At 41.0% G+C, this 17,847-nt stretch overlaps 1 protein-coding gene across 1 annotated transcript; it reads right to left on the bottom strand.

The window, feature by feature from the left end:
- Positions 1-600: 600 nt before the first annotated feature.
- On the bottom strand, positions 601-8,169 carry LOC118408726. The gene is made up of 2 exons (XM_035809578.1): positions 6,150-8,169; positions 601-2,835 (listed from the first exon to the last, which is right to left on the bottom strand). Exons 1-2 carry the CDS (start codon positions 8,126-8,128, stop codon positions 960-962), a joined length of 3,855 nt encoding a protein of 1,284 aa, XP_035665471.1. The 5' UTR covers positions 8,129-8,169; the 3' UTR covers positions 601-959.
- Between the last annotated feature and the right edge of the window lie 9,678 nt (positions 8,170-17,847).

Genomic DNA, 17,847 nt, shown 5'->3' on the forward strand with positions numbered 1-17,847 from the left:
TTCTGTACCTTTAATAAACAGTCATTGCTCGAAGAAAATTGATAGTAACTTAAACACACGTGACTGATGAACCTCTTTAACTATTTGATGTCAAGCTAAGTCAAAAATGCCCTATTTACTTTGACCAATATAAACAAGATGTCCTTCAGCATAAATTTTAAAAAAAATGTCACGTTATTTGCATAAAGTCTATTGCATGGAGGGATTAGGTCACTAGGTCTTCATTCTTTATTCAAATGAAATTAATATTTGAGATATAGTAAACAGATATTTCACTAAGTTAATTCTTTATCTGTTATTAACTTTACATTAATAGACTTGGGAACGCGTCACTTTGAGTATTCTGATCAAGATTCGCTATCATTTTAGATAATGGCGGTTGGAACAATCCGCAAAGACTATGGTTTTGTCTAACACATGTACAGTCTTTCCAATGAGAAACAATACTGTAAATGCAGAAACTTTCGCCGTGGATTAATTTTCGCGGTTTCCCGGTGGCCGCTTCAACGCGAATCTAAAACCACCGCGAACATTTTCCAGTAAGAGCTCGAGTCTACAGTGCATGGTGCTACCGCGAAATTAAAACCACCGCGAAATTAAAGTCCATTTTCCCGCTTCCGCGAAATTAAATCTCAGCGAACTTCAATTCATGTACAGTATATGGATATGAATAACTGACTATAGATACTATTGTCTTCATTTAATCAATACATTAGAAATGTTATTTTCATATCCATTATAGATTACACACTAAGCAAAAGCATGGTTTGTATTTGATATCAGCTGATGTAATAGATTAAGTGGAAATATTAAAAGATCCAAGAATGGTAGTTTCTTCGAAAATAGTACTGAACTGTAGGCGCTGAAGCGGGCTAATAAAAGAGTTATTTGGTTTTTCTTGTTACTATGTTGCAGATGGTACAGTGGAAGGAATTTAGAAGATCTGACTAGCCTTTTCTTTACACCTTAAATATCTTGATAGAATGACAGTCAGTAACAAATAAATGTCCGTCTTGAGTCAGCGTTAGTCCCTTTGGATAGCACATTCCGTGTTCCTCCGGTGTCAGCACGTGTCTGATAAACGTGCCGTCCTGACTGAACAGGGAAACACGATGGTTCCAAAAGTCAGCCACGATGATGTTGCCCTCGCTGTCCGTGACGACACAGTTGGGGCGGCACAACTGTCCTAGTCCCGAGCCGTGTGACCCGCAGGTAAAGAGATGACGACCGGTGGGGTCAAATATCTTCAAGTTGTGGTTGCCAAAGTCACTGATGATGATTTGGTTGCTGCTGTTGACGGTCACACGGAGATAGGAACCCAACTGCTGCTGACCTTGACCTTTGTCCCCGAACTTCAGAATGACGTCACCACTAGGACTAAGTACAAACACTTGGTACCCGATAGTGATGATGATACGCCCTAAACCGTCAACAGCGATACCTTGTGTAGTTTTATCTTTCTCTGCAGAACCTTTCACCTGGATAACGCGTAACTCCCTCCCCTGTTTGTCCAGTACATGAATCTTGTGTCCGTCTCCTGTCACCAACAGATCACCGTTTGTCAGTGCCGCCACACAACATGGGTTAAACTCAAATGCAAATTTCTTCTTGAAGGAGCCGTCTTTGTCAAGAAACTGGAGACGAAAGTTGTCACTATCAGTCACTACAATGTCTCCATCTGTGGTGACAGCGAGTGATGTAGGGAACTTAAACTGTCCATCTCTACTGCCTTTCTGACCAACAGTTTTTAGCAGTGTAGGACTTCCGCGTCGGGTACATATTTCCACGTTTATCGGAAAGGGTGACATTTTCGTAAATGACGCTCTTGTTTCTTTTATCCCGCCTATCAATTTTGACACGTCACGTTCTAGGTCACAAGCTGGTGGGTCAAAGGTCAAGTTCATGAAACCATTAGTCAGTTTAGCCCTCTTTGCGATTTTCTCGTCCGCGGTTTGCTCCATCCGTGCGGTCAGTTCTCCGGCCACAGACATGACCTCCGCTGGACTCCCGTACTCCAACACATTGTCCGTGAACTGGACACAGCTCTTGGCTGAGGCCAGGTCCATCTCAGCTGCCTCCATGGCGGCTTCCATCTGTTTCTCCCGAGCAGCATTCATGGCGCGAAGCTGACTGATTTTCTCACTTTTCACCTTCTGAACGGCCTCTATGATAGCCTCTGCCTGTTTTTCTATCTGTTCTTCTGTACGCTGTACCTGTAAATGCCAATCGTTCTTTACTGACTGTAACTCTTCTATCCACTTCTCATGCAGATCTGCTGTGTTCTTGACTGACGACAGTTTTGCCTTGATCTTTGCCCTCTCCCTCTCTGCCGCCTTCTCTATCTCCACATACTGGTGATCTTTGTGCGCCGTTACCACACAGTGCAGACAGATAACCCGGTGACAGGTGTCACAGTAGAACTTGTTCAGTTCATTGTGATCCTCACACTTGGATGATTCTCTTGCCCGAATCTCATTGGCGAGTCGCCCTGATTGTAGGTCGTCTTGAATCGTCATAACTTTGTGGGACCTGGTCCCCTTGAGCCCACGGTGCGTGTCGTTACATACGTGACACAGGTAGTCGGTACACTCCACACAGTAGAACTCGGCAGGGATGCCTCTCGCACACGCCGTACAGGGGATTCCCTCCCTCTGTGACTCCGATGTTTTTCCGCTAACTTTTGGTTGTTGTCGCATAATGTCGTGCAATTTACCAACGAGGAAGTTGGACTTCAGCCCCTGGACGCCATTTTCTGGGAGGGGCACGTCCTGTCGGCACGTCGGACAGGAGAGTTTCCCTACCGGCTCTGTGGCCAAGGAGCTTCTCCAAACACGGCTGACAGAAGGTGTGAAGACACGGCAGCACCTTAGGCTGCCTGAAGTCTTCCAAACAGATCTGGCAGACGAGAAATTCCTCGGTTATTTCGCTGAAAGCGTTAGACGCCATAGTTGCCACCCACCGAAACTGAACTGGAGAGAACAACAGGTTTCTTGCGTCATTGGGTTATCTCATTTCACGCAAAAGGGGTTTGATGATTTCACAACTTAAAGTGATCTTGCTGTTGCTTTTTCATTTAGTAATATCTACGAAGGCTAGTTTTTTGCCTATTGTTCATAAAAGGTTAGACATTGTATTCGAGGCTTAATTTTACTAATTGTGCTAAATGCCATGCCGACACGCAAGTATCAAACACCCACTGGGACTGAGCTGATAAACATGTACTACGCCATAGGGAAGTCCCATGTTTAGCATTAACGGGTGCTTGTACAGGTTTGTCTTCCTCCAAAAAGCAAAACAAATTTTATCGTTCGGCTGAGGAAAGGTCGTAATGATTTTATTAGTAATATGATGGGCGACATTTTTATCGAATACTGCAATTTTCTGTATTTGTTTCTAGAACAAATATTTAAGACAATTGCCATATGGAAGAATTATAAACATTGAGAGTGCTAAATTAACCCTATTCAGACGGGGGGGCTTTTTATGACGTCAATTTGACGTCATTGATGTTGCTATTGGCAACGCAAGTCGTAATAAACATTATTATTCTGTTATCTGCACTTGTTAAATTTTTGTTTCATGAGAATACCCTTTTTTCATGGGTCCGTCCAATATAATCAAATTGATGACGTCATAATCACGTCATCTTACATCAACGCATAATCAACGTCATACACTTGTCAGATATTATGTCGACATCATGTCCTGAAAATTAAGTGGCCCTACGGTACGTCGTATCAGAGTTATAGGACTTAGAAGTGGATGACCAAAAAAGCCCGGTCTAAATAGGGTTAAATCAACGGATTAGAAACTAATATTAAATTCCATACCAACTAAGCTAATAATCTCTTTTTTCTTGTGCCAGTTGATCGAATCAAAAATTAAAAATTTAGTACCTGCTGCAAAAGATCAATAATGACGTGTTTTCGACCTTGAAACAATAACCTTTGACCTGGACAAGGTTTAAACTACCGTGAGTCTACGTGTTTGCAATATACCTCACTTATAAATCTTTCATGATACTTCATTCACCATGCAATACGCTTACTATTGAAGGCATGGCCGCTTTAACCTAGCGAAACAACGTCGAGAATAAATATTATAATTATAAGGAATTGGGTTTAAAGCAAAAGTATATGTCATGCTGATATTGCAAATACACGACTTTATCGACTACTTGCAAAACTATCGTTTGACAGACGTTTTAATTGCTACGTAACCGCTACAAAATAGACAACGGCACATACGCGTTAAGTACTGATCTGTTGACCCGGAAGGGTTGAAAGACGACACCAAAAAGTCGTCTAACGAGCCGGATCACTTTATATAGTATACGCTAAACAACAAACGAGACGAACTCTTCAGCGAAACTGACATGATTTTACCACGTATTGGCTGTGTTTGTGATGCTTTTAGCGCTGACTATGGCAACATTGGGTGTAGGTAAGACCACTTAGGCGGATGAGGGTTCAACTAGTTAAGAACAAAAAAGGCTTACTTGAAGAGAGACTATCAAAAGCCCACCACAAGTCTCTTGCAATGTGTACATCTAAGTTAGTAACTAACATGCAGTGTTTTGCCTTTCATAGTAATGGTGTTAAAGCAATGCTAAAGCGATATTGAAACGGTAAACGGCAGCAGCCAGAATTAACGCAAACATATTGAATTGAATAGTCTCTTGGACCTCTTTAATTGTTGACCATGAGAGAAATTGAAGGTGAAGGCGCTTGAACGACTTAATGGAATGGTGTACGTATACGGTAAAACACGTACAGATATGCACTTTATATTTAGACAGAAATTGATATGTAAATTGTAAGGAAATACTTTTCCAAGAAGACTGTTAACTGTTAACATTTTATGAATGTACATGCGGTGTGCTCTTTATGACATGGCTACTGACTATAGTTTGTTTTATATCATCATCATAAGCTAAAATGATATTTCACGAATATGTGCAGTTTGATTTCTTCTAAGTATAATGTGTCAGGGCAATCGACCGAAGGATTTAAAGGTCACACTTGTATTTAACATTCCTATCATTTGATATAATAAAATTTCCCTGTAAGTGCAACATCAATAAGTAATATGTTGACTAGAATAATGCGTAATGGTAATACTAAAACGGGTTTATGTATAGCTTTGTTGTTCTATTTCAAGTAAGAAGTCCAGAAATAAGGACTGGTGCAGGTGGATTAAGTTAAGGAAAAAAGGCAGTCGACCGAAGTATTGGAAGGTCACACAGTGTCAAGCATCTATCATATCCTTTCATATGCTTTAATCAAATCAAACCTGCCTGCACACCACATATATACCGGCTATATAGATACAGATACAGATACATGGAGTTTTTCTGTGCTTTGTACTGTCCGTCATGCATACAACAGTGTACTGATCACGCATGAAACGAATACAAAAATATACATGCAATGTTAAAATGACCCCAGTACGCATAATATGCATATGAGGACTATTTGGTCTCAATCTCAGTCAATAATACCTGATTCACTTTGACCGATTTGAGATGAACTTCTAGTCCAGCATAAATTACGGAAATTGGTAGTTGTCTGTATACAATCTATTTTATGGAGGTATGAGATCGCCGAAGTCTAGTTCTTTATTCTTCATTCAGACAAAATTAACAGCTGAGACACACTAAACACATACCTGGCAAAGAGCATTAATTATACGTAGCTTCATAAATTTTCAAAACAGCATGTCACTTTAAGTATTAGAATCCAGATTTACCATCACATTTTAAATGGCAACGGTTGGAACAATTAACGAAGAGTGGAATTTTGTCTTGCAAATGTACAGTCTTTTGAGTAGGAAAACAATATACATTGTATAGAAGTTACAAAATCATTGACTATAAAAGTTATTGTCATTATAACGTGTTATTATCATGTTATCAATACACCAGAAAAGTGATAGGTTACCCCTTGAGCTTAAGAATGAATTGTACATGGTATAATATGGTGCAATAAATTTAGTTGAAATCCAAGGGTCAAAGTATAAAAGCTTTTCGAATAATTTACTGTTCTATAAGGCCAAAAGCGAGGCTTCTAAAGAGCTATGTTGTTTTTCTTGTTGCATATGGTATGAACAGTGAATGAAATTTTGAAGATCTGACCATCCTTTTTCTTTACATCTTGAATATCTTGATACAATGTTGATTAGACACAAGCAAATAGTCGTCTCGAGTCAGCGTTAGTCCCCTTGGATAGTTCAGTCCGTGTTCCTCCCGTGTCAGCACATGTCTGATAAACGTGCCGTCCCGACTGAACAAGGAAACACGATGATTGTTCCAGTCAGCCACGATGATGTTGTCCTCGCCGTCCGTGATGACACAGTAGGGGAAGAACAGCTGTCCAGGTCCCGAGCCACGTGACCCGCACGTGAACAGATAACGACCGGTGGGGTCAAATATCTTCAGGTTGTGGTTGTCCCAGTCACTGATGATAATTTGGTTACTGCTGTTGACGGTCAGACGAAGGTAGGGACCCAATTGCTGCTGCCTTTGACCTTTGTCCCCGAACTTCAAAATGACGTCACCTGTGGAACTAAGTACAAACACTTGGTACCCGATAGTGACGATGATACGCTCTAAACTGTCAACAGCGATACCGAGTGTAGTTTTATCATTCTCTGCAGCACCTATCACCTTGATGACACGTGACTCCCTCCCCTGTTTGTCCAGTACGTGAATCTTGTGTCCGTCTCCTGTCACCAACAGATCACCGTTTGACAGTGTCGCAACACACCGTGGGTTGAACTCCAGTTCAACTTTCTTCTTGAAGGAGTCATCTTTGTCAAGAAACTGGAGACGAAAGTTGTTACTTTCAGTCACTACAATGTCTCCATCTGTGGTGACAGCGAGTGATGTAGGGAAGTTAAACTGTCCATCTCTACTGCCTTTCTGACCAACAGTTTTTAGTAGTGTAGGACTTCCGCGTCGGGTACCTATTTCCACGTTTATCGGAACTGGTGACATTTTCGTAAATGACACTCTTGTTTCTTTTATCCCGCCTATCAATTTTGACACGTCACGTTCTAGGTCACAAGCAGGTAGGTCAAAGGTCAAGTCCATGAAACCATTGGTCAGATCAGCCCTCTTTGCGATTTCCGTGTCAGTGGTTTGCTCTAACCGTACTGTCAGTTCTCCGGCCACAGACATGACCTCCGCTGGACTCCCGTACTCCAACACATTGTCCGTGAACTGGACACAGCTCTTGGCTGAGGCCAGGTCCATCTCAGCTGCCTCCATGGCGGCTTCCATCTGTTTCTCCCGAGCAGCATTCATGGCCCGGAGCTGACTGATTTTCTCACTTTTCACCTTCTGAACGGCCTCTATGATAGCCTCTGCCTGTTTTTCTATCTCTTTTTCTGCACACTGCACCTGTGAAGGCCAATTGTTCTTCACTGACTGTAACTCTTCTATCCACTTCTCATGGAGGTCTGCTGTGTTTTTGACTGACGACAGTTTTGCCTTGATCTTTGTCCTCTCCCTCTCTGCCGCCTTCTCTATCTCCACATACTGGTGATCTTTGTGTGCAGGTACCACACAGTGCAGACAGATGACCCGGTGACAGGTGTCACAGTAGAACTTGTTCAGTTCATTGTGATCCTCACACTTGGATGATTTTCTTGCCCGAATCTCATTGGCGAGTCGCCCTGATTGTAGGTCTTGAATCGTTAGAACTTTGTGGGACCTGGTCCCCTTGAGCCCACGGTGCGTGTCGTTACATACGTGACACAGATAGTCGGTACACTCCACACAGTAGAACTCGGCAGGGATACCTCTCGCACAGGCCGTACAGGGGATTCCCTCCCTCTGTGACTCCGATGTTTTTCCGCTAACTTTTGGTTGTTGTCGCATAATGTCGTGCAATTTACAAACGAGGAAGTTGGACTTCAGCCCCTGGACGCCATTTTGTGGGAGGGGCACGTCCTGTCGGCACGTCGGACAGGAGAGTTTCCCTACCGGCTCTGTGACCAGGAGCCTCTCCAAACACGGCTGGCAGAAGGTGTGAAGACACGGCAGCACCTTAGGCTGCCTGAAGTCCTCCAAACAGATCTGGCAGACGAGAAATTCCTCGGTTATTTCGCTGAAAGCGTTGGACGCCATACTTGCAACCCACCGAAACTGAACTGGAGAGGACAATAGGTTTCTTGCGTCATTAGGTTGTTCCATTTTACGCAATGGGGGTTTGTAAGATACTTCAAGTAAACGTATTGTTGCTTTTTAAATTTCTTTGTATCTACGAAGGCTATGGGATTTGTTGATTGTTTGTCCTTAATGTTTTAGTGTCTACGATGGCTGTGGATTTTGTTCTTAAATGGGAAGATATGACATAAGAGACATTCCTTGGATAGTTTACTAAATGTGCTGGACTCTTTTTTGACACGGAAGTATCAGCACCCACTGAAACTATGATAAACATGTACTACGTCATTGGGAAGTTCCTTGTACGGCGTTAAGGGGGTGCTTGTACGGATATGTCTTTCGTCAAAAACCAAGACAAGAGTGGGAAAAAGCCGTTATAAATAATTCAAACATAATCGTTTAATTGTGAAAAAGGCATATATATATATAAATGATCGATATCATTAGTAATGTTATGGTCGGGCACAAGTTAAGTATGCTGACCTTTCCATATTACGCTGCATTTTTCCAGTATTTTTTTACATAATTAGAATTATTTAGACTACAAACCGAGCTCTAATTTCTAAAACTCATGCAATCAACGGCTTCTAAGCTACTAATGAAATTCGTAGCTACTAAGCTGATTATCTTTTTTTTCCCGCCATTTGATCGAATTAAATTAGATTATGAAAAAAGTCGCACCTGCTTCGTAAGATCAATGATGACGTTTCCATATTAAAACAATAACCCTTGACCTGTACAGGTTAAACTACGTTTATTGTTTAACTAGATTCAGCGCTTATAATAGATTCCGGCTTATATTTCACTGGGCTCACAAACGCGTACTATTGAAGAAATAACCTCAATGTCCTAAATGTAGCAAAGACGACGAGGACACGCGAAGACAAAAACACGTAATAGTTCTACCGACTTGGGTTTGACACTATGCACTTAAAGTTCACTTTATTTGGTATTTTCTGACAGACGTTTTAATTGGTACTTTACCCTTACCAAATACACAGCAGTACGGGTACGTTTTAATAGTACTGAACTGTTGACCCGGAACGGTGAAAAGACGACAAAAAAGTTGTCTGACGAGCCGCATCACTTTCTATACCCTAAGCCACAAACAAGATGAACTCTGCAGCGAAAATAACATTTTTTAACCACCTGTTTGCTGTGCTTTGGATGCTTCTAACGCTGGCTCGGACAACATGGGGTGAAGGTAAGAAGGTGTTGGCCTCTCAGTGTGAAACTGGTTAAAACAAAGCTGGCCAATTTGAAGAAAGATTACCACAGGTGCAGAATCCAACCACTAGTCTCTGGCATTGTGTACATTTGTTACTGACTAAATGGATACGTTTTGCCTTTAATACCATTGGTAGCAGCAAGAATTCACGCTTATACGCTAATTCTGTTGATACTGTAACGCACACAGGGTATGATTTTGGTTAATGTATACGATTAACAGATGGCTTTGTTTCAGATATTTTATTTCATTCTTTTATAGCCATACGTATTATCAAGAAGCCACAGTTTTAAACAATGTATTTAGTCCATACAGTAACTGTTCTAAAAACTAGAGCTCTAAAACCCGTATGATTAAAGGACTCAGACATTGGTTATCTGTATAATGTTGTACACGGTTACATTGTAGATACAATAGAAGGGATTAGATATTTAAAGGTGTCACATTCGAAACTGGACTAAAAGAATGTGTGCCCTCCCGGTAAAACAAAAAAACAAGTAGAAAAACGACAACAAAGGACAGAAACGATTTTTACTCTAGCTATATCCTTGCGGATTTGTAGATTTATATAAGCAAAGTATAGTATGAATCGTAAGAAATGTAAACTGCAATATCGTATGCAATCTTCACTGACTGCTAGACCGACATTTTCATCTGGGTAAGAAGCGCTCCCGGCGCCAGCCATTTTAGTCACCACAGGCCGGTCACGAGGGGCTGGTCACGACAGGCCGACAGTACCATTTTACGTGTGGGGGCTTTTCCTAACTGGGAAAAATCTAATTTCAATCAATGTAGTTATGTTTTCTATCACTATGGTACCCATTCTGTGATTCTCAATCACCGTTTTGTAACAGATGAGCTTTATTACTCAAAAGAGACCCCATAAGTATCAAAGAGTCTATGGTCACAAGAGGCTGAAACTTTGGGCTTTCTCCTAAATGTGATAAACAAATTTTCAGTCAATTTTTTAAAATGTTTTCTATCACTAGAGCATCGATTTTGTATTTTCCGATCATCAGTTCTTAACGAATTGGCTTGATTACTCTTAAGAGCCATATTGGTCACGACAGGCCATAAGTATCAGAGAGACCATGGTATTGAAAGGTCCAAACCTTTCTCCTAACTGGGAAAAACAATTTTCTGTCAATTTCTATAATATCTTTGTTACTAGAGCAACCATTCTGTGATTCTCAATCATCAGCTCTTAACAAATAAGCTTAATTACTCTAAAGAGACCTCTCGTGGCCGAAGCCTTTCTAAACCTTAAAGGTGTCTCTTTTGTGTAATTAAGTTTATCTGTTTAAAACAGCAGTTACAGCAGGGAATCTTTCCGGCGTGACTAGATATGCAGCTTGTAAGCACTTGATCGGTACAACAGTGAGATACAAACCAATAAAAGCAAAAACAAAATTATCAAATACATAACGAATGTAAATACCCACTCCTTACCCGCGCACGATTAAGTACAAAGTACATATAACGTTAGGTCTCTCCTCACTTAGCTATAAAAGGAACAAAACCTAATGTCTCTAAAAACAGCTTCACTCTAACTTATTTTGTTCTTTCTGTCTGCAATCTTTTTTAAATTTCAAGCCATTTTCCCTAATGGGGTGTGTTTTGATACTCTTTCTGGGCTCGTGGTAGTCTAATAAGAAAAGAGGTAAAAATCCCCCCCCCCCAAATCACTAATCACTATTTCGTGTTTTTAATGCGTACTGTCTTCGAAATTTATTTATTTCTGAAGTCTTGTATAATTAAATGTAATAATTGTTTATCGTCAGACTCCTTTGCTGACCCCAGCATCATTCGTCCCCCCGGGTTGGACAGTGTGGGGCTGAACGTTGTGGTCGGGTCGTCCGTGTGTTTGGGGGTCGTCGTCATCGGGGTGATGGCCGCCATCTTCTACCACCTGGTCACCAAATCACGCAGGTAAAATCTCTTCTCTTCAGTGTAAATGATAAGAGATGAAATTGTACGACCGTTTTAAGGCGGCATCTAGCGATAGCAGTAAGTTACGCAGAATTCTGTTTAAAACTGTTGATCACAACCAAACACAAATAGAAATTCTTGTACTCACAACGCCGTTTGCGTCACACTGTTACAAATGTTCTACATTTTGAACTTGTAACTGATTTATATATAATTCATGTTTTTCCATATTTTTCCAGGAGTGAATTTCGTCTTCCTTAAACACCAGAACAGTGCTCAAACATCGCAGAGGAAAGAAAACATTTCTTTCATTTATTCATCAACAGAGTACAATACAGGACAGAGAGGTGATACACTCTACCATTACGCTAATATTTACATCACCTCTCAAAAAAAAAAAGATAACAACTGACAAGAACAAATAAAACTAGAGTTACACGAACACATATCTTTGCCAAATAAACCAGGTTTGTTATGTAGACAGGTGTCTGTAGACATGAAAATTTTATTCTATATGTTATGTAAAGTCACACGAAATCTTATCAACTAGAGTTTGGTGACCTAATAACTCCATGAAATATTGAGTTTACGATGTTTTCGCCGTCATTACCGCTAGTTACCTGCACAATGTTTTTCGTCATTTCTCAACGCAAATTTCTCGATCTTTGGAAGGTTTTAGATGATCTACAATTATACTGCAACATAAAAGAGAATATATACAAGTTCTATTTTTCCAAGTCCAAGAAGCGTTTCCTGCCGTTCCGGTTTTAACCGGACTTGAACTGAAACTTTTTACAAGTTTAGTGCCGGGTTCGGCGCAGCCTACCGTACGCAACACTTATCAAAACTTCCTTGTAGTTGTTTTTTTTTCTTGCACCAATTAAATTTAATTTCGCAGTTTTACAAGTACATTTAATTTTCGCGGTTTTACAATTAAATTTAATTTTCGTGGTTTTATAATTGAATTTAATTTTCGCGGCACTCCTTTCCCAAGTGGAAGGCCTCTCAGCTGAGGTCAGGCGGAAACACTGCTTAGCAAGCCGCTAGGGGGCCCATAATCGAATTTGTTTTCCTGATCCCTACCGACCCACCAAATATCATCAGTATCCATCGAAGTCTTCTCGAGATATGCTGTTCACAAACAGGGGGACAACACACAATCGGACCTGCCATAAAAGGCAGATGTTCCATGTACCACATCACGAAATCGCCGCGAAATGCAGCTAGCCGTGCGGTGTCGTTGCGACACCCTCGCCGTAACCGTGTCAGGCATTTCGCCGTAAGAAATTTCGTGATGTTCCATGTTCGCCGCGAAATGCAGCTAGCCGTCAGGTGTCGTTGCGAAACCTTCGCCGTAGCCGTGTCAGGCATATCGCCGTAAGAAATTTCGTGATGTTCCATGTAAGAGATCACAGATTAACCAACACCCTCGCCGTAGCCGTGCCAGGCATTTTGCCGTCTGAGATTTCGTGATGTACCATGTAAGAGATCACAGATTAAACGCGAAATGCAACTTACCGCGCGGGTTCATTGCAACACTTTCACCGTGTCAGGCATTCCGCCGTGATCTTGTCGGGATTGTGAATGACATCACGTATTAAATCAACGCAAAATGCAGCTAGCCCCGCGGGCCCGGTTCAACACCAGGAACATAGGAAGCGGACCATCCAAGTTTTACATGTAGGCAGTGTAGTTTTGTAGAAATTCTACACATTTCTACAATGGTTCCTGTAGACATTTGTAGTGATGTAGAAATCCTACATAAGTCTACAGTCGTCGCTGTAGATATTTGTAGGGTAGGACATAGGAAGCGGACCATCCAAGTTTTAGATGTAGGCAGTGTAGTTTTGTAGAAATTCTACACATTTCTACAATGGTTCCTGTAGACATTTGTAGTGATGTAAAAATCCTACACATTTCTACACTTGTCACTGTATTTATTTGTAGAGAGGCACACAGGAAGCGGACCATCCAAGTTTTACATGTAGGCAGTGTAGTTTTGTAGAAATCCTACACATTTCTACAATGGTTCCTGTAGACACTTGTAGTAATGTAGAAATCCTACACATTTCTACAGTCGTTACTGTAGATATTTGTAGAGAGTGACATAGGAAGCGGACCATCCAAGTTTTACATGTAGGCAGTGTAGTTTTGTAGAAATTCTACACATTTCTACAATGGTTCCTGTAGACATTTGTAGTGATGTAGAAATCCTACAAAACCCTACAGTCGTCGCTGTAGATATTTGTAGAGAGGGTCATAGAAAGCGGACCATCCAAGTTTTACATGTAGGCAGTGTAGTTTTGTAGAAATTCTACACATTTCTACAATGGTTCCTGTAGACATTTGTAGTGATGTAGAAATCCTACACAATCCTACAGTCGTCGCTGTAGATATTTGTAGAGAGGGACATAGGATGCGGACCATCCAAGTTTCACATGTTGGCAGTGTAGTTTTGTAGAAATCCTACACATTTCTACAATGGTTCCTGTAGACACTTGTAGTGATGTAGAAATCCTACACATTTCTACAGTCGTTACTGTAGATATTTGTAGAGAGGGACATGTTATGCGGACCATCCAAGTTTCACATGTAGGCAGTGTAGTTTTGTAGAAATCCTACACATTTCTACAATGGTTCCTGTAGACATTTGCAGTGATGTAGAAATCCTACATAATTCTACAGTCGTCGCTGTAGATATTTGTAGAGAGGGACACAGGAAGCGGACCATCAAAGTTTTACATGTAGGTAGCGTAGTTTTGTAGAAATTCTACACATTTCTACAATGGTTCCTGTAGACATTTGTAGTGATGTAGAAATCCTACATAAGTCTACAGTCGTCGCTGTAGATATTTGTAGGGTAGGACATAGGAAGCGGACCATCCAAGTTTTACATGTAGGCAGTGTAGTTTTGTAGAAATTCTACACATTTCTACAATGGTTCCTGTAGACATTTGTAGTGATGTAAAAATCCTACACATTTCTACACTTGTCACTGTATTTATTTGTAGAGAGGCACACAGGAAGCGGACCATCCAAGTTTTACATGTAGGCAGTGTAGTTTTGTAGAAATCCTACACATTTCTACAATGGTTCCTGTAGACACTTGTAGTAATGTAGAAATCCTACACATTTCTACAGTCGTTACTGTAGATATTTGTAGAGAGTGACATAGGAAGCGGACCATCCAAGTTTTACATGTAGGCAGTGTAGTTTTGTAGAAATTCTACACATTTCTACAATGGTTCCTGTAGACATTTGTAGTGATGTAGAAATCCTACAAAACCCTACAGTCGTCGCTGTAGATATTTGTAGAGAGGGTCATAGGAAGCGGACCATCCAAGTTTTACATGTAGGCAGTGTAGTTTTGTAGAAATTCTACACATTTCTACAATGGTTCCTGTAGACATTTGTAGTGATGTAGAAATCCTACACAATCCTACAGTCGTCGCTGTAGATATTTGTAGAGAGGGACATAGGATGCGGACCATCCAAGTTTCACATGTTGGCAGTGTAGTTTTGTAGAAATCCTACACATTTCTACAATGGTTCCTGTAGACATTTGCAGTGATGTAGAAATCCTACATAATTCTACAGTCGTCGCTGTAGATATTTGTAGAGAGGGACACAGGAAGCGGACCATCAAAGTTTTACATGTAGGTAGCGTAGTTTTGTAGAAATCCTACACATTTCTACAATGGTTCCTGTAGACATTTGCAGTTATGTAGAAATCCTACATAATCCTACAGTCGTCGCTGTAGATATTTGTAGAGAGGGACACAGGAAGCGGACCATCCAAGTTTTACATGTAGGCTGAGTAGTTTTGTAGAAATTCTACACATTTCTACAATGGTTCCTGTGGACATTTGCAGTAATGTAGAAATCCTACACATTTCTACACTTGTCACTGTAGATATCTGTAGAGATAACATGGGAAGCGGACTATTCAAGTTTTACCGTATGATGTAGACAGTGTAGTTTTGGCAAACATCGTTGGACCCCTGAAAATTGCCGGCGATCCTTTAAGCGTCCTTTACACGAGAGCACGAATTAGCCGGAATGCCGTCAGGATAGAAATTGTTTTCTATTCCTTGCAATTTCTGGCAATTCTTAACATTTTTACTGCACTCGAGATATTCGTCCCCGTTCTTTTAGCTGGCTCGAAAGTTTTTGACATGTCAAAAACTGTCGAGTTGCATTCGAAGTGGAGAAATATCGAAAATGGTATTCCAAGTGGACTCTAAGTGTATTCTAACTATTCTAACTGCAGTCTGACCACATTCTGTGGCATTCCAACATCATTCGAAACATTCTAATCTCATTCGATGGAGAACCGAAACGGCAACCCAGTTCAAATCCTGCCCGAATGTGGCCAAAAGAATATCTCGAATGCAGTAAGAATTTCTAGAATACACTACGAATTTCCACGAATAGAATCGAAAAGACTTTTAATTCTGACGGCATTCTGCCTTATTCCTTCTCGTGTGAATGGGATATAAGTTCCATTTGGAAGTCCCACTCGGAATGGCCCCGAATGTGGCACGAATTTTGCAAATACTTCATTCCGACTGGTTCTGCTTGATTCCTGCTAATTCGGTTTCAGTGTGAAGGCCCTATAAAATTCGCAAGATGATCGTAAGAACACCTGACGTCTCACCTACGATAATGTCATTTATACCCGCCTCACATTAGGCGCGATTCGATCGGAAGACTAGTTTACGAGCTCTAAATGACATTTTCGTGAGTATGACGTCCGGTGTTCTCACGATCATCTTGCGATTTTTAGGGATCGCCGGCAATTTTCAGGAGTCTTACGACGGTCGCGGTGCAGCGAAACATGTTCTTAACATAAGCGACAAGTCGCAGGAGATCTCCAAAATCGCAGAGCTCGTTACCGAGGCGCAGATCGTGCGTGAAAATTGTGCGTACCTTGCAAGGGTATCGGTCAATAGTCTTGCGTCAATCCAACGATTGAAGACCGATAGGCGAGCACAGACATAGTTATTAATCATCGAGCGCAAATTGGAAGGCGAACGCCCGTTAGTCGGGCGACGTTCGGGCGACGTTCAACCGACTTCTGATTGTTTACAAATATTGAATTTCTGCGAATGTGAGGGTAATTCTAACATTGTGGCCCTTGTTGCAGTATGTAGGCTGGCTTTGTGACACACTTTTCTTTCTTGTGTCATTTCTATTATGCCCGCGCATTCCATTCATTGGTTAAAAAGATTCCGACAACAAAATTAGCAACATTTATTGATCTCTTGCCTTTTTTGAGGAACGTTTTGTGTTCCCTTGTCCACGTGCGAGAGGTCATGGGAGGTTCATTATCATAGATCTATTCACCGTCGATTGCACGAAGCTCGCTTATATGTGAGGGGGAAGATTTTGGGCGAAAAATACGCAAGACCATCTTAAGATCTTAAAACCAGCCGACCTTCCTGCAATCGCGAAGTACGTCCGAAGATCGTATATAATGTGAGGCAGGTATTAGAGCTCGTAGACAAGTCTTCCGATCGAGTTTCCCCCCTCTAAGCAGCTGCTCATTGATTTTGAGGGATGTTTGCTGGGTGTTCGCTCTGACTACAACGTCTTTCTGAACTTTATAAAGTTCTCATGGCCAACAGCTTGCCATCTATTAATGAGACTGAAGAGGACATTTTGAATAGTAAATTCTGTTGTTAAATTTGGCAGATGGCTTAGATACTACAAGAGATTTAGGTCTTAGTTGGACGGATTGACGAATAAAAATATCATACCACCATGGGGACTAACTGTTGCTGCTGGATGGGGGCTACCATTATTCATATTGCCTATGGAACTACTGTAAAAATAGAATTGGTCAAATTATGCAAATAACCTTCCAGTGTCAAGTGATACTCCAGAAATGAATCTTTAATGAATAGCATTAGAAGAACACAACCAAGGAGATTCAGCAGCTACATTAGGTCAGCACAGCCAGACTCCCCCAAACTACAGAATATGTACATTTTGCAACAAAAGGTGTAGAGAATTAAGTACATTTTCTTTTAGAGTGCCCACTATAAACAGAGATGCGCAAATCTCTCATAAATACACTACAACTTGATAATGAATATGTGTGTTTAAGCAACGACGAAATGTTCAGCAACATATATATGATATGCGATATTGCAGGAGATCGTAGCACGCTATCGTTACGATATCGTAACGTCCCTGTTGAAACATCGTACAAGTATTTTCGCTTGTTTAAGGTACCCTTTTCAAAAACGTTATTTTGACATTAAAATTGTAACGTTGTATAAATGGGATGTATAGGCTTCATTCAAAAGGCCCCGTAAGGCCTATCGAAACGTCGTTTTGTTCAAAGCATCGTAGACGTATTTACGTCTATTTTCGCTTCTTTAAGGTACCTTTTTCAATACGAAATTTTGACACGGAAATGATGCCATAAGGTGCCCCAAGTGCAGTCAGAGTCCACCTTTAAGTAGGTACTTCCTACTTCTGGGCTTGGAATCTTGTGTTATGCAGATATCCTCCAAGC

Source organism: Branchiostoma floridae, unplaced genomic scaffold (genome assembly GCF_000003815.2).
Source record: "Branchiostoma floridae strain S238N-H82 unplaced genomic scaffold, Bfl_VNyyK Sc7u5tJ_377, whole genome shotgun sequence".
Classification (NCBI taxonomy): Eukaryota; Metazoa; Chordata; class Leptocardii; order Amphioxiformes; family Branchiostomatidae; genus Branchiostoma; species Branchiostoma floridae.

Coding starts and splice junctions, on each gene's coding strand:
- LOC118408726 (XM_035809578.1), bottom strand. CDS start 8,128: ATGGCGTCCAACGCTTTCAGCGAAATAACCGAGGAATTTCTCGTCTGC. Junction 2,836..6,149: donor TGTATCAAGATATTCAAGAT/GTAAAGAAAAAG, acceptor ACCTTCTGTCAG/CCGTGTTTGGAGAAGCTCCT.